This window comes from Pongo pygmaeus, chromosome 6, assembly GCF_028885625.2.
Source record: "Pongo pygmaeus isolate AG05252 chromosome 6, NHGRI_mPonPyg2-v2.0_pri, whole genome shotgun sequence".
Classification (NCBI taxonomy): Eukaryota; Metazoa; Chordata; class Mammalia; order Primates; family Hominidae; genus Pongo; species Pongo pygmaeus.
The window spans coordinates 39,220,879-39,242,343 of NC_072379.2; the positions used below are offsets into that span (position 1 = coordinate 39,220,879).

A 21,465-nucleotide genomic window follows, 5' to 3' on the forward strand; every position below is an offset into this window, starting at 1 on the left:
CAACACTTTTTCTGACTTTTCACCAGCTCAGGTGCTGGGGCCTCCCTGTGGTGATAGCACAGATTACAGTTTCCTCCATTGGCTTTGACCTTAGAAATTATGTAACTATTGAGTTAAAAGGTTTTTTTTGTTTCTTTTTTTGGCAGTGGTTGCAATTTGTATGGTTTCCGGGTTTGAACACTGGAGTTACTGTATCAAGGCATATAATGCTGAATTGGATTCAGAGATTATTGGATTGAGAAGATCCCGTGGGTCTGTCTGACCTGCCCTTCTCACTCTGCAGCTGAGGAAATGGGCCCTGGGTTCCGTCAGGGACAGCAGAGTCCTCATGCCTTCTGGGACCCTTCCCTCCTTCCCTCCTGCCGTCAGGGCCCTGCCTGAGGGACAGTGACACTCCTACCCCATCACGTTGGTGCCGGCAGTGAGCAGTCACGTATTTGTGTGGTTGTCATCTTGGAATGATGTGCCACGTGAGAGTTAAATAGCTTTGCCCAATGAGTTATATAATGCTGTTTATATGTTAAGTTGCATGCCAGTCTTGCACGGTCAAATGATAAGCGTGACATAGGGTCTGAAGCGACAGCCCACTTGTAGGAACTGGGCCAGTGTACTCCAGCATGACATTGCAATGGGAGTCACTGTATTTTGGATGTGTGGTCTGGTCAAGATGTGGGACACATATAGTCAGATCCTGGTGGGTTCATGTAAGACCCAGGACCATGGTCGGTCAAACTCCTTGCTGTTCTCCCCTGAGATGTTGGCTTATTGAATACTTTTTTGAAGTAAATGGGACCCTGGTTAAGCTGAATTTCCCCATGATGGGATTGGTTCTATTAGGATTGCATCTGAGCTGCTTGAATTTGAGTCTTACATGTACAGGTTGTATGAATTAACCTAAACGGACTTTTGATGTATCATTTCCTTACCTTTTCGGAGACTTCATTTTAGTGCATTCAGTTTGCTTCTGGGATCGTATTCTAAATACTTTTTTTTTGTTTATTTGTTTGGGACAGAGTCTTGCTCTGTTGCCCAGGCTAGAGTGCGGTGGCACGATCTCGGCTCACTGCAACCTCCTCCTCCCAGGTTCAAGTGATTCTTGTGCCTCAGCCTCCTGAGTAGCTGGGATTACAGGTGTGCGCCACCACACAGGCTAATTTTTGTATTTTGAGTAGAGACGTGGTTTCACCATGTTGGCCAGGATGGTCTTGAACTCCTGGCTTCAAGTGATCTGCCCACCTCGGCCTCTCAAAGTGCTGGGATTACAGGTGTGAGCCACTGTGCCCGGCCGTATTCTAAATACTTTTTATACACACTGACAAGTTGTCCTCTGAAATCTTGCATCTGTTTATATTTCACCAAAACTTTAAAAAATGTTTTCAAGATTTTTATTTTTCTGCTCTACTAGGCAAAAGAGTAGTCTCCTGTTTTGTAGCTGTCTACTCTGAGCTGTGAAAGGCTTTGGGTTAGGGCTTTGAGAAGATCAGAGGAACATGTTTAGAGCCTCCTGCAGCTTTGTGGGCACAGGGGATGAGCAGGGGGTGCAGCTCAGAAGTCGGGGTGGGCGGGGTCTGGAGACCACGGGACTTCACTTGACCAGGTCTGCCCAGCACGGGCAGTGGCCATGCGGTGCCAGGCTGGGTTCCAAGCCATTGACAGAATTACCTCGGTGAATCCCTGGACAGCTCCTTGAGACTGGCCCTGTCTGTTACTATTCTCACTTCAAAAGGCAGGAGACAAAGAAGTGGAGTGGCCAAGGGGCTTGCCCAGGAAAAGCAATGAGGAGGTGGACCCAGGGCTGAGCTCGCCAGCACCTTGGTGTAGAACTCAAGAGCACACCCCTAGATCCTGCCCCTGTCTTGGGAGGCTGAGATGATGATCTCTGCAGTTTTGGAATTGGCGCTAGGCTTTGCATTGATATGATTTCAGGAAAACATCTGTATTGTTGGTCTCCGAAATATACATAGAATTTGTTTTCTGTTCATTTCTTGCCAAAGGAGTCCAGGTGAGCTGCACCTGCCTGAGTGGGATCCCAGGTGTGATCGGGGGTGTTGTTACCTCTGATGGTGGTGTCTGTGGGCCTGCTTTGATCGGGGAGCAGGAGGAGTGCTGGAGGCTCTGTGTCCCCCCAACTTGGGGGTGTCTGGGCTCATGTGTGCAGCATTACCTGGCTTGGGCCAGAAAGAGACTTCGAGGGAACCCTGTAGGGGGTGCCTGGGTTTCCCCATTCACCTCTGCCATCTGACAAGATCGCTTTCCTCTTTGAGCCCCAATTTCCTCACTTCTGAAATATTGGAGAGCCTTCTTACTCATACAGTTGCTGGGCATTTTTCCTGAAATAGTAGATCTCTGTCACCGTAGTATATAACAACCCTTACACACAAGGAAGGGTTATATAACTGTAAAGTAATTATAACCCGAGTCTTTTCTCTCTGTTGAATAGGCTCTTTAAAAAAGAGTAGGTATGATTGACAATTCCTGAAAGTCACTCATTAATTGGTTCTTTCAAGTAAATAATAGCAGCCATGATAGTCATAGCGCTGGTGTCATCTGGCACCTCCCGTGTTGGAGGGCAGGGCACTGTTTGCAGGCCAAGCGATGCCTACCTTGCCCTGACTGGAGGGTGGCCTCACTGGCTCCTGTGGAAGCCCGTCCTGATGCTGGTTAGTGGCATTGCGTCCTCTGGTGAGCTGAAGCACCCAACATGGTGTAGACCCTTCTGAGGTGATAAGGTGGGCTAGCAGTTATGATTGACTTGCAGTTTATGATTAAACTATGGGACAGCTGTCATTGTTCCCTCTCAGTGGTGTCTGTGTCATGTAGACTGGCAGGAAAGGAAACTTCAGAATGACCCTTGTTTTGTTATTTGCAGGCTCCAGGGAGTTCCACGCTGTCCAGTTCTGTCTGCCGTGATAAACCTCTGTGGTGAGTGTCTGTGTGGGTCATGCATTCCTGTGTCTCTGGCTGTAGGTCAGCTCTCCACAGAGGAAACTTGGGCATGGCATCATTTTATTCTGTAGAAATCATAATTTCTGTTTTGGTTGTAAACATTGCCAATCAAAGGTGATACAGGCCAGGTGTTCTATCCGTTTCTAAATGCTGTGTCAGGGTCAGAAGCCCAGCTGGTGGAAACACCTGTGATTGTCTTTGAATAAATAATTGCACTGCTGAGACCTGATTGTGCAAGTGTCACTTTCGGGGGAGACTCCAGGGTGTGCTGGCAAGAGCCCCTTTAGAGCAGATGATGGGGGCCCTGAGCCAGCCTATTCTGGAGAGGCACTCACTGTGGATCCTCATGACCGTAGGAAGCGCTTCATTTCTGTTCTAACAGTGTTCAATTTGACTTGGAATTAAATCCATGTCTGATAAATAAGGTAGAGAAAACAAAATCCTTGGGAATTGTTTGGATGCTGATTTGAACAAATCAACCTTAAAAAATAAATGTATGGGCCGGGTGCAGTAGCTCATGCTTGTAATCCCAGCACTTTGGGAGGCTGAGGTGGGGAGACCATAAGGTCAGGAGATCGAGACCATCCTGGCCAACATAGTGAAAACCCATCTCTATTAAAAATACAAAATTAGCTGGGTGTGGTAGCGCATGCCTGTAATCCCACCTATTCGGGAGGCTGAGGCAGGAGAATCTCTTTAACCCGGGAGGCAGAGATTGCAGTAAGCTGAGATTGCGCCACTGCATTCCAGCCTGGCGACAGAGTGAGACTCTGTCTCGAAAAAATAAAAATAAATAAAAATAAAAATAAATGTATGGTATTGGATGTTTGATGTTATTATTTCTTTTCGAGGTGTGATAATGGCATTGTAGACATTTTAATCAAAAAGTGCCCTTATCTTTTAGAAATCAATACTGCAAGATTTATAAATGAAATTACATAGTATCTGGGATTGCTTTAAAGCAATCAAAGTGGTGGAGGAGATTGCTGGGGGTATTGATGGACAAAGATTAGCTGTGTGTTGGTAATTTTGAAGTTAGGTGATGTGGGTACATGGAGGTTTGCAAAACCATTTTATATGGTTTTGAATTTTTCTAAAATTAAGAGAAAGAGAGGAACACATAGGAGTAGTAAAAATGAAAACCCCAAAGCTGGTGGCAGCACTTTGGAGGGACTTAAGGACACGTCCTGTGGACCCATGCCTCTGGCTTTACCTCATGGGGGCACCGATTGGGTTTGACCCCATCCCCTCTCCCTGGAACCTTTTCCACCTCCTCCTGGATACCACCCTCAGCCCTAATGTTAGGAGCCCTCCTGGGAGGGGCTCAGGCCTCCCTGGGGCCCACAGGGCTGGTGGAGAATCTGTGGTCTGTGGGAGGCCCTTGTCTCCAGTCACATTGGGTGCCTGGCTCCCACACTGCCATTCCTGCCCACGTCCTCAGCCTGCTGGCCATGACATGACCATTTCTACCCTCTTCCCTCTTCCCTCCTCCACAGTCTTCATCTCACACTTGGGGACCTGCCCTGGCCACCTGGGCCCCTGGCTGGGTGGCCAGCCCCAGCTAACCACAGGCATCCACCTGGCCTGTGGTTAGCTGGGTGGGGTCCCAGCGGGGCCCCATGGAGCTCTTAGCCTTCTGATAGGAGTGTGCTGAGTTGCTGCTCGGTAGATGAAAGGCCGCTTTGATTATGCCCCAGCTGGTCCCCTCTCCACGTGAGGTCCTGCCTCCTTCTTGGGCCTGCAGGGTCCTCCACGACCATAGCTGGCCACCTCACCAGCCTCATCCTTGGCCATACCTGCCCCAGGATGCCACATACGGACACGAGGAGCTGCTTGCTGATGTTTGGCTTCTGCTCACACCATCTCCGCTTTCTCCCGGCCCCCTCCCGGTGCCCCCTCGTGCCGACCTTGATACCTCGGAGCGGGGTTGAGGCTCCCACTCCAGGAGTCCCACCTGGAACCCTGTTCCTGCTCCCAGTGAAACCACAAAAAGTCCTTCCCGCCTTCATGCTTTTGCATCTGAGCCCATGTGTCACTGCTCTGAGTTGCTTTCTCTTTGTGCGTTCCCTGGCTGCAGCTTGCGGTACCCTGTCATGCCCTGCTAGGAAAATTCAATCTTGTGCCTTTCCCCACACTGCCCGCCGTTATGGGAACACAGCGCAGAGGCTGCCCACACTGTAAATTCCCGTAGCTGGCCGCCCAGGTGCTGGTGTGAACACCCAGGGGATGAGTGTCCGTCGTCTTCACCTTTTTCCTAGGGGATGTCTGTTGTCTCCTTACCCTGTTTCTGATCTGCCCACTGCTCTCTCGCAGGCCCGTCATCCTGAGTCCCACCATGGAGGAGGGCCATGGGCTGGACCTCACTTACATCACGGAGCGCATCATCGCCGTGTCCTTCCCCGCCGGCTGCTCCGAGGAATCCTACCTGCACAACCTGCAGGAGGTCACGCGCATGCTCAAGTCCAAGCATGGGGACAACTACCTGGTGAGCGGTGGGCAGCTCCGGGAGCCTTTGGGCAGGCTCTGCAACAGGCACTGTGTAGGGACGGGCACTCACAGAACACTGGTTTACACATGAGGGAGAAGCTCAAGGGCCTGGGCTCATACAGCTGTCCGTGTCACCCTCGTCCTCTGTCTCTCTGCTGCCACGCCTGGGAAGGAGCCTTATGTGTCTCTGTAGGTAGCTTTCAGGGACACACGACTGCTGACCGCAGGGATGGCTGTTGCCTCGTCCCGCACTCATCAGTGAGGCTGGCTCCCCAGTGCCTTGGGACATGTCCCCGGCCAGCCACCCCTGCGCTCCCATGCTGCATCCCTGGTATCAAAAGACAAACTTGTGACTCTCCTCCTGAGCCAGAAATTAGGAAGACAAATTAGGTGGGCACCCAAGAAACCAGGGGCTGCCCTGGAGACAAGGAGACAGCTTGATATTCAAAACACATGTGTCGAGTTGATGGTGGAGCCACATTTGAGGAATAATACAGAACAGCCTCTCACCATCTCTCACTCTCTGATTGGCCCCTTGTTTTCTGTTCCCGTGGTTGGTAGCCCAGGTGGAGGCTGACTTCCTTCTGTTGTCAACAGTCACTAATGGGATTTAATGACAGCTCCCTGGCACCCTCTCTGTACCTGCCTTCTTATCTCTAGTAAGGAGGCCTCCTTATCTGTGGTAAAGCTAATCTGCCCCGCAAGCCTACAAGGTGGTCATTGTCTTCCTTGTTGGTCTGCTCCAATGACTGGGGCACCAGTGGCTGGGAGAGGTGGACCCAAGTGGCAGAGTAGGATGTGGCCTCCGTCTGATGCCAGAGCAGCCCTGGCCCAGGTGCTTCCTGTGTCCTGACCCCTCTCCAATCCTTGATTCACTCAGGCTCCTGCCTCTTTCTCGTCTTGAAGCCCATCTTGTCTGTGACCTGGCAGTGGACAGGAAGTGGTGGCCAAGCCCCATCTGATGGTGGTGCCTCTCACCAGGGGCCCTCTCCTCCCCAGGGCTTCCTCCTTCATCACTGAGGCAGTGTGCTCTGCAGGACCACGGCTCCTTCCTTTGGAAGCCACTCCCAGGCTGGTCAGCACATCCTGAGTCTCCTCTCTGGCCATCCTTCCCCTCTTCCCCAGTCCACCTTCCCCAAAGAGACCATGCAGAGGGCCTGGAGCCCTGGCCAGCACCTGTCTGTGGGGCCTTGTCAGGGCCAGAGCTCTCCCTGCAAAATGGCTATGGCAGGGATCTTTTTCTTGTGCAGGGTTAGAAATGAACTGTAGGTCTCAAAGCAGCGCCCCCCCTTGTCATAAACAGGGCTTGCTGGGTGACCAGGACAAGCCCCCACCCTCCACTTTCCTCACATCTCTGACTCTGAAGTGAGAGGGACGTTTAGTTAATTTTTAAGGCTCCTTGCTGCTGGAACATTATTGTTATTATTTTTTTCATTTTGAACTACTTGAGTATTTAGCAAGGTTCCACAAATGGCTGTGATTTTTTCAGTGAACTTAGGCCATGGCTCTTGGCTGGGCATGAACTCAGCCGTTTCCAGGCCTGGGACCACCAGGCCATAGAGGAGGGACTGCGTTCCCCACCATGTGCCACCTCTCTATTGGGTCAGTTTGTGTTGTCAGGAGCAAGACCATGGAATTTATTTTGTATATATATGTATATATATTTTATATTATATATTTTATATGTGTGTGTGTATATATGTGTATATATATATATCCTGTATGTTGGGATATTTTGTAGCCATGAGAATTAAAAAAAAAATAGTAACACGGTAAATTGCCTGGTTTAATACTAGTTAACGAAGTAGAATATAGACTTTACGTGTAAGGGTTCTGTATGCCATCCTTATCTTATTTATTTTATTTGTTTTTTATTCTGTGACCACACACGTCTATATTTTTCAATCTTTTCTGATCCTCAGTACCTGGAAGGGAAACATCATGTAAAAATGCAGTGTGTTTTCTCCTTTCATCTCTGATGTCAAGGATTTGTCTAAAAGCTTTTTTTCCCCCTGATTTGTGAGTGTGAAGATTTTAGATATTTTTTTAAAAAATTAGTATTAATTAAAATTAAATAAAAATTAAGGTATTAATTTTTTAAAATATTAAAATCTATTTTACGCAAGGCATTTTTTTCTCTCTTTTATAGGTATTGAATCTTTCAGAAAAGAGATATGACCTTACGAAGCTTAACCCAAAGGTATGGAGTTCGTCCCTTTATAGTCTGCATTTTTGTAAAATGTAAACAATGCTTATTTTGTGCAAAAATAATTTGCCACTAGTCTTGGTGGAATGTGACTTGATAAGGAGTATTAGGAATTGTTCATATCAATTGTTTTAATTACTTTTTTTTTTCAGTTTGAAATAGTTAGAGATTCATAGGAAGTTGTGAAAATAATACAGAGATCTCCTGTACTTCTCACCCAGTCTTTCCAGTGGGAGAATCTTACAACACTAATAGTAAAATATCTAGGTCAGGAAGTTGGCATTGGTATAGTCCATGGACCTCACTCACATTTCCCTGGTTTTGCGTACATGTGTGTTTCTCGGCATCGTGTGTATAGATGATAAATACTACATATATATGTATAGAACAAATCTATACACGTGATGCTTCCTCCTCCCGCCTCCTGGGATCTTTCATATATACTGCATATATATATGCATGGAACAAATCTATAACAAATATATGTATAGAACAAACCTAAACTGCATCATGTGTATAGATTTGTTAAGCCACTACAAACAAGAGACAAAACATTTCCATCAGCATGGGGCTCTCTTCTCCTAGTATCTCTTTATGGTCATAGTAATCCACTCCTTTCATGATAATTTTCATTTTTAAAAAAAAATTTTAAAATTTTTTCAAATTTTACTTTAAGTTCTGGGATACAGGTGCAGAACGTGCAGGTTTGTTATATAGATATACATGTGTCATGGTGATTTGCTGCACCTATCAACCTGTCATCTAGGTTTTAAGCTCCTCACGCATTAGGTATTTGTCCTAATGCTCTCATTCCCCTTGCCCCTCACCCTTCATGATCATTTTCAATAGCAAAGTTTGGGATAATTTTAAGACTCAGTCAACATAAGTTGTGGTAATATATGTATGTATATTCTATATGTTGAAATATTTTGCAGCCATTAGAGTAACAAAGCGGAAACATGATAAGTTGCCTATTTTAATACTAGTTATCAATAGTAGAGTATAGAATTGATGTATAATAGTATCTCTATGATGCTAAATGTATATAGAAAAGAGACTAAGGGATTCATGAAAACATTGCGGTGGTTATCTTTGAGTGGTGGCAGCGGTAGTGACTTTTCCTACTTCCTGGCAGTTTTCTGAAATTTCCAACAATCTTACACTATTTCTACGACTTTCTTCGTAAGATAGAGCCCCTTGTCCTCGCCCTACTGACAAAAGGAAATCAAAGGAAAAGCAACACCCCCGTGTGGCCACTGTGGGCCACTGTGGACTTGTGTGTGCCTCAGGACGCTCAGAGCTGCAGTTCTGTACCGAGTCACTGTGTCTTTAGCACATGGTGGTGATTTTCTTTGTCCAAGCACCAAACTTAATCAGGGTTTTGAAGGTGCTTCCTCCTTAAGTCCTGCCTTTCCAGGAGATTGTCTCTGAGGTGTTGTCTGCACAGTGTGTGGGAGATGTCTGGCTGCACTCTCCAAACTGAGATTTTAACCCGAGTGGGGAGATTTTGGCAGCAGCTTGGGCCTAGGACTGCTGTTTGAGATCTCACTGGACTGCGGCCCTCTTCACACAACCTGCACCGTCAGCAACTCAAAGACCTTTCTAGAATTGTCACCCCAGCTGCAGAAGAGCAGATGAGCCCCTAGAGGAAGAGGCATCACATGGGCAGTGTAATGCTTTATTTTTTCTTCCCAGTGAAGGAAATTGGTCCTCGTGCTCACTGAGTTTTAGGAAAGGGTCACCCAGCATGTTCTTTACTCCCAAATGAAATGTATTGATGATGAAAGAAGTCATTGTGAGATGGCCTCAGAAGGTTTCAGGAGATGGAAACTGAGGAAGCTCCCCTCTCTTGTTGCAGATCATGGATGTGGGCTGGCCGGAGCTCCACGCACCGCCCCTGGATAAGATGTGTACCATATGCAAGGCGCAGGAGTCCTGGCTGAACAGCAACCCCCAGCATGTGGTCGTCATTCACTGCAGGGTGAGCGCGCCCCCTCTCACACTGGGGGGTCTGGCTAGGCTTCAGCCTTTGGAGTTGAGATGGAGACCAATGCTGCATCTGAGCACATTTCCGCTTTGAGCTGGTGTGATGCGCTCCTTATGGGTTTGTCTTTAGGTTTTCCTACTTGCTCTTACAGAAGGAAACAAAGAGTTATCACACCTCCCCAAGTTTGGCCTTAGAATTTACAGGATTGTGGTCCCTGAATGTGTAGCTGGACATTTGAAACTATTGACCCCAAATTGACCACAGTTATGAGAGCAAATCGTTTCGTTTTTATTAAATTTTATTTTTCATGGAAAGCCCTCCTTTTCAAAACAGCTACGCCCTTTTCAGATGGACTGTGTCATACTTTCCATGCCGTCTTGAGTTATGGTAATCAGTTGATGGACTAGATGATGGCATGATGCCATTGCAGTAAACATGTCGTCCTTTCCATGTGGAGCCATTGCAGTGCAGATGTGGCCTGTGCATCTTCACAGAGTGGCCGGGACTGTCTGTGTGTCAGCCCCAGCAGGCTTGGTGGATGCCGGCAGCCCAGGTGCATAGCTGGTGGGCACTCCTCCTCCTGGCTGCATCGGGTTCCTTCCATGCTTCCTCCTCCTACCTCCTGGGATCTTTCCTCTTAATTCCCAGTTTTCTCAGCTGCTTTGCACTGCTCCTCAAATGTGATTGGTGTTGAAAGGGGTTGGACTGAAAGCAAACTCACTGAGGGGTAAGGGTGTGAAGCTTAACCCTCCTGCCAGAAACTTACTATTAGAGAAAAGCTCTTATCCCAGTCACACCTTGAGTCAGGGAGGAATCCTTTGGGAAAGGATGTAGCCAGTGGGCTGGGGTCGCTGTTCATTAATGGGCAGCTCCCTGTTTTGTGTGTTTGACAAAGCATTCTTAGGACCATCAAAGTATCTAGGAAGTGTTGACGGTTCAAGATAGAAGTGTTTTTTTTTTTTTTTTCTTCTGGACTCTTTCACACTAAAAAACTGCACAGAAATCCATTGTATTATGGAATTTAGTTTGAAAGAAGCTGCCCTTTGAGTTATATTAGACTCTCAGTATATCTTTCCTGCAAAGGCACTAGGTAGGCCGGCTTGTGGATGGTGTTTACAGCTGTGAGGCATTTGATGACCATTCGATGTGCAGAAAACTTCCATCAGGGACACACAGATGTTATTTGCTTCTCTCTGGTATTGTCTCTTTCCTCACATCTAACTTGATCATATTTTCCCCCCAAATGGACAGGCACACCCATTAGGACCACCAAATTGTCTATGATGACCTGATCTTTTCAAGTATTATGTTAAATTATGGATCCTCCACCCAAATTGTGTTTTGGTGCAAACTAAGAGAGAGAGAAAGAGAGAGAGAGAGAGAGATAGTCAGACAGACTTTTAAATCAATGTAATTCTTGTTAATTAAAACAACCTATGCTTTTCAGGCTTGGTGTGGTGATTTTGACACAGTGAGCCTGATACTGATGGATCATCATTGCCCAGGATCACGTAGCAAGCTGTTCTAAGCAGCATTCCTGACCTGTGAGCCTGGGCCCAGCAGCAGCACCTGTGGAAAGTGCAGGTTCTAGGGCGCACCCAGACCTGCTGCCAGCTGCATTGTCAGAAGACTCTTGGAGTTGCTGGACTTGAAAAGTGCCATCCTTGGCCATTTATTCCATTTTAGTTGTTGTTCACTTCAATTTTTTAAATGAAATTGAAAGAAATGATGAGATTATTTAAAACATGTGGGTCCTAGTGGGGACCACTTAGAGCTTTCTAAAATTCATCATTTTGCTAAGCAACTTTAGGCTTTCTGGACAGCTCTTGTTAGTGGAATTCATGGGAACATGTTGAAACTTCTCAGAAGTGATTTGCTAATCGCTTGCCCTCTTCTGGTGCCATGTAAACCATTTTTGAAACGCTTGGAAATTGTGCCCTGAGCGATAAGCCCTCTTTTAATTTGAAATTGCTGATGTCGATGTTAACAGAAGTTCGTCATCATCACTGCGGGGGTGAAATCGCTGACCTTTGGCGAAATCCGCCTGCTTTGCAGAATGTGCGTTTCCTTCCACACGTGCCAGGAATTTCTAGCATAGCTGGACCTGTCTCAGCCTGGGCGGGAACAGAGTGAGGGTCGGTCCTGCTATGCTTCCCATTCTGCTGTGTGATGCAGAGGCTTGTGTTTGTGTGGGTGTGTGCAGTCTCCTCCTCACCCCTCCACACCCTGGTTATTGACTGACCAGAAATGGCCTGTAGTTCTTTTGGGAGATTTCATCCACACCGTACCTTTTGTTTCTGAGTCCATGGTGAAGAATACCCACGGAAAATTGTGCAATTAGTGATTCTGTGATTTTTGTTAAGAACAGTTCCAAGTCCAAAAGAATGCAGCTTGCACTAAAACCTAACAGTCCATGAGCCTATCGTGCCCTCTTGTGTTTTCTACATCCTGTGAGCTAAGAGCTTTATTTACATGAACATTATATGAAGACGTCCTACTTCAGTTCCATACGTAGTTTGAGTGGAACATGGCCACCTCCATCTGTTCACGTACATCCATGGCTGCTTCCACCCACAATGCAGGGGTAGGTTTGAATGGTTGAAACAAGACCTTGCAGCCTGCAAAACCTTAAATACTTACTATTGCGTTAAGAAAGACCTCATATCAGGGTACTGCTGGCCTTGTAAAACGAGTTTGAAAGTGTTTGCATTTCTTCAGCTTTCTGGCAGAGTTTGCATTAGTCTGTTTTCTGTTACTTACAACAGAATATGTGAAACTGGGTAATTTGTAAAGAAAAGGAATTTATTTCTTATATTAATATTTATAGGAGCTGAGATGTCCAAGCTCAAGGGGCTGCGTCTGGTGAGAGCCTTCTTGCTCTTGGGGACTCTGCAGAGGTCCTGAGGCTGCATGGGGCATCACATGGCGAGGGGGCTGAGGGTGCTAGCTCAGGTCTCTCTTCCTCTTCTTAGAAAGCCACCAGTTCCGCTCCTGTGATAACTCGTTAACCCATTAGTTAATTAATCCTCAGATGTATTAACCCATTCATGAAGGCAAGGTTCCCCATGACCCAGTCATCTGTTAAAGTCCTCACCACTCAATACTGCCACATTGGAGATTAAATTTCAACATGAGTTTTGGAAGGGGCTAATATTTAAACCATAGCAAAGTTTTCTCTTTTTTTCGATGATGGAATTCATCAGTTAAGTGATCAGGTCCTGGGCTTTTCTTTGTGGGAGAGTTTATATTACTGATTCAATCTCCTTACTTGTTATTGTTTTGTTCAGATTTTCTGTTTCTTCATGATTCAGTCTTAGTAGGTTGTATGTGTCTAGGAATTTATGAGTTTGTTCCAGGTTATCCAATTTATTGCTATGTAATTGTTCATAGTTTTTGTGTTTCTTTGTGTCTTAAATGGCATCAGTTATGGTGACTGCTCTTTCATTTCTGATTTTGAGTTTTCTCTTTTTATGTTAGTCTAGGTAAAGATTTGTCAATTTTGTTAGTCTTCAGAAAACCCAACCCTTAGTTTTGTTGATCTTTTCTATTGTTTTTCTAGTCTCTCCTTTATTTGTTTCTGCTCCAACCTTTGTTTTTTCCTTCCTTTGCTAATTTGGGGTTTAGTTTGTTCTTTGTTCCTTCAGGTGCAACATTAGGTTTTTTGTTTTGTTTTGTTTTTTGAGACAGTCTCACTCTGTCACCAGGCTGGAGTGCAGTGGCGTGATCTCGGCTCACTGCAACCTCCAACTCCCTGGTTCAAGTGATTCTCCTGCCTCAGCCTCCCTAGTAGCTGGGATTACAGGCACGTGCCACCACAACCAGCTAATTTTTGTATTTTTAATAGAGACGGGGTTTCACCATGTTGGCCAGGATGGTCTCGATCTCCTGACCTCGTGATCCACCCACCTCGGCCTCCCAAAGTGCTGGGATTACAGGTGTGAGCCACTGCGCCCGGCCTAACATTAGGTTTTTTTATTTGAGAGTTTTTTCTTTTAACATAGGCGTTTATTGCCATAAACTTTCCTCTTACAACTGCTTTTGCTGCATCCCATAAGTTTTGGTGTGTTGTGTTTCAATTTTTGTTTCTCCCAAGATATTTCTAAATCTCTCTTCTGACTTTTTTTCTTTGACCCAGTAGTTATTTAGGAGTATGTTGTTTAATTTCCATAAACTTGTGAATTTTCCAAGATTCCTCCTGTTATTGGTTTCTAGTTTCATACCACTATGGTCAGAAATGATACTTGAGGCCAGGCGCGGTGGCTCATGCCTGTAATCCCAGCACTTTGGGAGGCCAAGGCAGGCAGATCACCTGAGGTCAGGAGTTCGAGACCAGCCTGGCCAACATGGCAAAACCCCGTCTCTACTAAAAATACAAAAAAATTAGCTGGGCGTGGTGGCATGCACCTGTATTCCCAGCTGCTCGGGAGGCTGAGGCACGAGAATCGCTTGAACCCAGGCGGTGGAGGTTGTAGTGAGCTGAGATCATGCCACTGCACTCTAGCCTGGACGACAGAGGGAGACTCCATTAAAAAAAAAAAAGAAGAGATACTGGATATGATTTCAGTCTCCTTAAATTCGTTAAGGTTTGTTTTGTGGCCTAACGTGCCATCTATCCTGGAGAACCTTCTGTGTGCACTTCAGAAGAATGCATATTCTGATGCAGTGTTCTGTATATGTCTGTAAGGTCTGTTTGGTCTAAAGTGCAGGTTGAGTACCCTGTTTTCTTATTGGTTTAGGTGATCTGTCCATTGTTGAAAATGTGGTACTGAAGTCCCCTACGGTTGTGGTATTTCTATCTGTCTCTTCAGATCTTTTAATATTTGCTTTATAGGCCGGGCGCAGTGGCTCATGCCTGTAATCCCAGCATTTTGGGAGGCCGAGGCGGGGGGATCACCTGACATCGGGAGTTTGAGATCAGCCTGATCAACATGGAGCAACCCCGTCTCTATTAAAAATACAAAAAATTAGCCGGGCATGGTGATGCATGCCTGTAATTCCAGCTACTTGGGAGGCTGAGGCAGGATAATCGCTTGAACTTGGGAGGCGGAGGTTGCCGTGAGCCGAGATCGTTCCATTGCACTCCAGCCTGGGCAACAAAAGCGAAACTCTGTCTCAAAAAAAAAAAAAAAAAAAAAAAAACCAGAAAAAAATACTTGCTTTATATATCCATAAATAGTGCCACAAAAGCGATTGGTAATGGGGTGAATGTTACCACCATGTGTGCCTGCTTTGGCTGAAGTGTTGTTTCTTTGTAGGTGAATTGCTGTCAAATACAGTTTTATGCAAGAGGCATACTAGTAGCCATACTGTTAATAATTGCACGTGCCAGGATTCAGCTGCAAAGAGTGTATCAAGTGCCCGCATTGAGTACCTATGAGGCATGCTCTTGACTTTCACTGACAGAGAGAAGGATGCTCTTGGGTGACATTCATGTGTGACTGGGCTTATCAGAATTGTGATAAGTAAATTTGATCAGTAGTTTCTTCTCAAGAAGTTAGGGAGCTACATATTAGAGGCCCTGCCTTTTTGGCTTTATATGATTCCAGATCAGGGGTTGGCAAATATTTTTAAAAACAGCCAGATTAGGCCGGGCGCGGTGGCTCACGCCTGTAATCCCAGCACTTTGGGAGGCTGAGGCGGGTGGATCATGAGGTCAGGAGATCGAGACCATCCTGGCTAACATGGTGAAACCCCATCTCTACTAAAAACACAAAAAATTAGCCGGGCGTGGTGGCGGGCGCCTGTAGTCTCAGCTACCTGGGAGGCTGAGGCAGGAGAATGGCGTGAACCTGGGAGGCGGAGCTTACAGTGAGCCGAGATTGTGCCACTGCACTCCATCCTGGGTGACAGAGCGTGAGACTTCGTCTCCAAAAAAAAAAAAAAAAAAAAAAAAAAAGCCAGATTGTATTTTACGCTTTTCGGTCCCCGTGGTCTTGCTGCAAATACTCAAACCTACTCCTGCAGTGAGAGTGAAAGCAGCCCTGGATGTAGGTGAACAGATGGGAATGGCCATGTTCTAGTCAAACTTTGTGTATGGACAACTGAAATCTGAACTTCAACACATTTTCACATGGCATGGAATCTTCTCTTTTCAAAATTTTTTCTTAATAGTTAGAAAATGTAAAACTACTCTTAGCTCACAAGTTGTGGGAAAGTAGGTAATGGGCAGAAGTAGCTCCTGGGCTGTGGTTTGCAGTCTGCTGTTGTAGGTTGTAAGAGTATGTTCTAGAAGGTGGCACTCTGTGGCCCTGGGTGAGGGTGGCCTGTCCAATACTTTCTGCTTCTCCTGCTGGTGTTGCTGGTCTGTGGGCTGGGCTGTTGGTGTCTGTGGTTATGGTTTGAGTGAGTCCTTTTCCAGAACTTCTGCCTGGGACAATGGTTCCTCTATGTGTAACGAGGGCGGGCTACAGGGGTGTACGTGGAGCTCAGGTGCTGGCAGTGCTGCCAGTGAGCTGGAATCTGTGTCCCATCATGCTGAGCTGTGTTTGCAGCCCTGATCGTTGTCAGCCTGTTAGCAGGCAGGCGTTCACTTCTGTCTGACCTGGATAATTAAGTCATGCTAATTGCTGCAGCTCCTGGCACAGTTTCTTCCAGCCTAATTGGGTAAAATGACAGGCAGCTGCTGTGTTGGTCTGCCCTCCTGGGCTTCTACGGCTGCTCCAGTTAGCACCCGCTCTTACTGTTTGCACCCAGCGTGCAGGTTCGGTTCCCTGTTGCAGAGACTCCAGTTGCACTGGGTACTGACTTTCCCAGACAGGAAGGCTGTGGGTAATGCTGGCCTTACCTCCAAAGCAGGCTCTCTATTATTTTGTCCACTAGTGAGTCTTTTCCTGTTCTAATTACATCTCTGCTGTGGGATTTCAGAGAAAATCAGCTGATCTTTTGTCTCCTGCAGGGCGGGAAAGGACGCATAGGAGTGGTCATATCATCCTACATGCATTTCACCAACGTCTCAGCCAGGTAGGATGAAGATATCAGCTCGCTGTCTTCAGGTGCTAAAAGCTGAGCCTGCATGGGGCTGACGGCTGTCTGCGCGGGAGCTGTTCTGGATACCAAGGGCTTGGCTGACCTGTGTTTCCCATCCCCCAGTGCTGGGGTGGTCAGTGCCTGGAAACCCAGTTTCCAGTTAAGCGTTTACACTTGTGAAAGTGGCATTTTCCAGGTTGGGTGACTATGTATGATTGATTCTAAGCACTTCTATGGAGGCATTAAAAAAATAAGTGGCCCCACTGTCCCTTGTTCTTTAATAGAGAATTCTCTAATAAAAAATAACAGAGATAAAAGTCACCATTATGAAAAGAACAGAGTGGTCTCACTAAATCAGCTCATACCTTGTATATAATGATGATGACAGCCACCTCTTTTGCAGGCACTGGGCCTCTGGGAAGTATACTGAATATTTTCCTTTTCTCCCTGAATTCTCCTAACTTACCCATGAGGCAGTTAGTATCATTCCCATTGCATGGATGAGGGAGGTGAGGCTCAGAGGAGCCAGGCAGCTTGCTCATGATCCCACAGCCTAGGAGTGGAGAGCCAGGTCTGGGCTGGTTTCCGTAAGATGGAACTGTAATCATGGAGACTTTGGAGGTGCCACTTGGGTCCCCTTAGCCAGACATGACACAAACACGGCAGGGCCACAAGGACCTCAGCCCTATGCCCATCCTCCTGGCCTTGGGCAGCTGTGGTGTACACCCGGACCCTTCCCAGAGTGCAGATCCTCACTCTCGCTGAAATGCAGTGCAGAAAATATCATTATTTATGGGGTCTGCATTTGCATCTGCCCTGTCTTCTCAATGGTCTCTTTGTAAAGCCTGAGCTTTCCATTCTGAGGAAATAGAAGCCTATTCATATCAGCCGATAAACCTTTTCCTTTCTAGCACCAAGGAGTGAAATTTGACTTTCTGAATGTTTTCTCTGGAAACCAACTGGGGAGTTGGTGTCTGCCAGGGAGGAAACCAACCCCCAAGTGAAAATCAGATACCCTCTTGGTGAGAATAATCATCGGTGTGTGTGTGTGCCAGGAAAATCGAGATTCCTGGGCACATCCGTCCCTCAGTGATGCCAAAGACATTTGGCTGGTGACTAAACATAGCCTGGCTGGTTCTGAACAGAGACCACCTGAGCACTTCTGTTTTTTTTTTTTTTTTTTTTGACAGACTCTTGCTCCGTTGCCCAGGCTGGAGTGCAGTGGTGCAATCTTGGCTCACTGCAACCTCTGCTTCCCGGGTTCAAGTGATTCTCCTGCCTCAGCCTCCTGAGTAGCTGGGATTATAGGTGTGTGCCACCATGCCCAGCTAATTTTTTGTATTTTTAGTAGAGACAGGGTTTCACCATCTTGGCCAGGCTGGTCTTGAACTCCTGACCTCAGGTGATCATTCGCCTCGGGCTGCCAAAGTGCTGGGATTACAGGTGTGAGCCATCACGCCCAGCTACAACTGAGCATTTCTATCCCCAGCAAAGTAGTACTGCCTGAACCGAAGTTCCATGCACTGTGGATAGTCCTGGATTTTTTGGGAAGGGTAGATGTCTTAGGGCTAAAAACACACCTTTGACCTCTTGCTACAAACTCTGTTTTCTCTTAGTAGCCAATATGTATTTCATCTGCATGTGTCAGGCAATTTACATGAATCTCTCTAAGCCTCAGCATCCTTACCTGGAAAATGATGGTAGTCCTACTTCCCAGAATGTTGTGACAGTTCAACATATGTTACACAAAAAGCACTTAGAACAGCATCAGTACTCAGGTATTGGCTACCATTAACGCTGTTGTGATTAGTAGGAGTAATAGTATTAAGTGCCTTTCAATTAAATGGGCTGATACCACATGCTCTTTGTGACTTGCTTTTCTACGTTAATATCATTTTATACGCATCATTTCCCGACATCATTTCAGTGGCAGCATAGCACTTTATTCAATGGATATGTTATGTATTTAAGCATTTGTTGATTTTGCCTATCCAAGTTGCTTCCAGTTTTGTCAGTTTTGTATGTGTGTGTGTGTGTGTGTGTGTTTAAGACGGAGTCTCACTCTGTCACCAGGGCTGGAGTGCAGTGGCGTGATCTTGGCTCGCTGTAACCTCCACCTCCCAGGTTCAAGTGATTCTCCTGCCTCAGCCTCTCAAGTAGCTGGGATTACTGGCGCCCGCCACTATGCCCAGCTAATTTTTTGTATTTTCAGTAGAGACGTAGTTTCACCATGTTGGCCAGGCTGGTCTTGAACTCCTGACCTTGAGATTTGCCCACCTTGGCCTCCCAAGTGGTTTTTTTTTTTTTTTTTTTTTTGTAATTTAGGTTGCTTCCAGTTGTTTTCTACTGCAAAGCTTGCCATGATGAACACATTCTTATACATACATCTTTGATCATTTCTACAATGTTCCCTCTTAGATTATATTTCAAAAGTAGAGTAATCCCAGATAGCACAAGCACACGTTTGAGATCTTTATCACCAACTGCAAACAGAAGAAAACAGAAACTTCAAGTCACCAGAGAAGCAGAACATTCTTGTATCAACACCATAAAAATAAGAGTTATAAAGACAAAACCAGTACTAATATTATTACTACTACTAATATTACTATGGAAAATAAACATTGGTCAAAATGTATTCTCAGCATTTAATAAAACAAGTAAATTTCAGAAAAAGGAATGCTTAAAAGTCACTGGGAGGCTATGGAGCTGCATTCTCCTGCTCAGTATGTGATGGACTCGGTGCTAAAATGGGCCCTTCTGTTTGTAACTGCGCCACCAGCACAGCCCCTTGCCTAGTAAATGCACATAGCAAGTTGTCCATTTTATAGCATTCTGTGAAAGTCAAATCACACTCAGCTTACTTTTGAGTATGTTTCTTTTTCCTCCTGCCTCTCTACCGGTATTTTTATGAAGTCCACAGTGCCTATGCACATCATTTTTCTAGAGGTGCACAGACACGTTTTTCTAAGTAAGGGGCCCACTTTATCAGGTGGTGTTGTTGTTGTTGTTTTGAGATGGAATCTCACTCTGTCACCCAGGCTGGAGCGCAATGGTGCGATCTCTGCTCACTACAACCTCCGCCTCCCAGGTTCAAGTGATTCTCCCACCTCAGCCTCCCAAGTAGCTGGGATTATAGGCACCCACCATCATGCCCCGGTAATTTTTATTTTCGGTAGAGCTGGGATTTCACCCTGTTGACCAGGCTGGTCTTGAACTCCTGACCTCAGGTGATCCGCCTGCCTTGGCCTCCCAAAGTGCTGGGATTACAGGCATGAGCCACCACACCCAGCCTATCAGGGTTTTAAGGAAGCATTTGGCCCAAATGAGTTGGAATTGTTAAGACACTGCACTCATATTCCAGGATTTGTGCTGAAGTCATGTCAAGAAATCCCACGAATGCCCTGCTGTGAGATTTCTGGAAGTTTCTGTCAGACACTAACTGTGAGCACTGTGGACCTGGCATTGAAGGTCAAATATATTGTTGAAAAGCAGGGTTACTTTCAATCACTTCAAAAACAATGCTGCAGCCCCGAGGCCTCAGATACATTTCCAACCCCAGTGCCCTGCAGTGTTCTCAAGCCCAGTCCTGGGAGTGACATATTGGCGGGGCACAGGCTGGCCCACTTGTGTCCTGAGGGTGCCTCTTGGGACTTCATGGGGGGGTCCGTTGACTCTCCTGCCCTGGGTTGCTCCCTGCATTCTTGTGGTCCTGAGACTTGAGTCTGCCTGCTTGTCTTGCACAGAGCCCACTTAAAATGGTCTTTATTTAGGACGTAGGGTGGCCAAGGGACAGTTTTGGACACCAGCCCTACCGCCTGCCTGCTGAGATGCCTCAGTTGGTTCTTCTGCAAGCTGGGTATTCAGCACTCTTAAGAATCATATCTTTAGATAAGGAGCTGTTATTTCAGATGAGAATTCTGACCCTGTACTATGGCTCCCACCTTGAGCACAGTATATTCCTGCAGGGGAAATGAAGTCTAACAGGAGACAGGTGGATTGGGTGTGCACAGGTGCAGCAAAGGGTGAAGCCCCTTGTGGGAGCTGGTCGCTTTGAACAGCCATGAGACACATCCCCCATCACGCACCCACGTTGTGTGAGCTCCATTGAGTTAACTCTCTCTCTCTCCCCTCCAGCGCCGACCAGGCCCTTGACAGGTTTGCAATGAAGAAGTTTTATGATGACAAAGTTTCAGCTTTAATGCAGCCTTCCCAAAAACGGTATGTATACATCCCCAAAGCCAGAGTGAAGAGGTGAATGAAATTTTACATATAAAAATGTGAAAACAGAAGAGGCATCTCTTCTGTCCCAATACCTAAATGGTATTCTTGGGTCATGCCAAAGACTGTGAAGGTGGTGGGGAGGCTTGTCCCTCCCAGAGGTTAAGGACCTAGCCATCCTGTGTGTTTGTGGTGAGAGAGAGCCCCCTATGCTGCTGGCTTGCACTGACAGGTGGAGGGAGGACTTGCTCCAGTTGGCATTTTCCTCTCTTGCAGTGAGTGTGTTTTGATTTCCATTATTATGTTGGAACTTGGTTCTATTGGCTAGACCAGGGGTCAGTGAACTCTCTCTGCAACAGATTAGAGAGTGGATATTTTAGGCTTTGCAGGCTACAGGATCTTTATCACAACTGCTCTAACATGAAAGCAGCCCTGGGCAATATGGAAATCAGGGAGTGTGGCTATATTCCAATAAAACTTTACTTACACAAACACATTAGCAGTTGCACTTGGCCAATTCTTGTAGCTCATCAGTTCCCTGAGGCCACGGAGTATTTTTCTGTCATGCTGCCCATCTCTCCCTTCTCTACTTCTGGGCATGGCCCCTGGAATGTGCTCAGTAAGTGATGGGGAATAGCCATGGTGGGGTGCA

General features: G+C 46.4%; 1 protein-coding gene across 17 annotated transcripts in view; it reads left to right on the forward strand.

Annotated features, from left to right (window-relative positions):
- The window catches only part of TNS3 (tensin 3), a 308,196-nt gene that overhangs the window by 136,872 nt on the left and 149,859 nt on the right, over positions 1 to 21,465 (forward strand). For 16 of the 17 annotated variants that reach the window (XM_063667331.1, XM_063667329.1, XM_063667327.1 and 13 more), the window contains 6 exons: positions 2,870 to 2,922; positions 5,260 to 5,431; positions 7,583 to 7,633; positions 9,498 to 9,620; positions 16,522 to 16,586; positions 20,730 to 20,813. In XM_063667331.1, coding sequence (XP_063523401.1) covers positions 2,870 to 2,922; positions 5,260 to 5,431; positions 7,583 to 7,633; positions 9,498 to 9,620; positions 16,522 to 16,586; positions 20,730 to 20,813 — 548 coding nt within the window. The remainder of the gene's footprint in view (positions 1 to 2,869; positions 2,923 to 5,259; positions 5,432 to 7,582; positions 7,634 to 9,497; positions 9,621 to 16,521; positions 16,587 to 20,729; positions 20,814 to 21,465) is intronic. The other variant, XM_063667338.1, reaches the window with a different exon arrangement.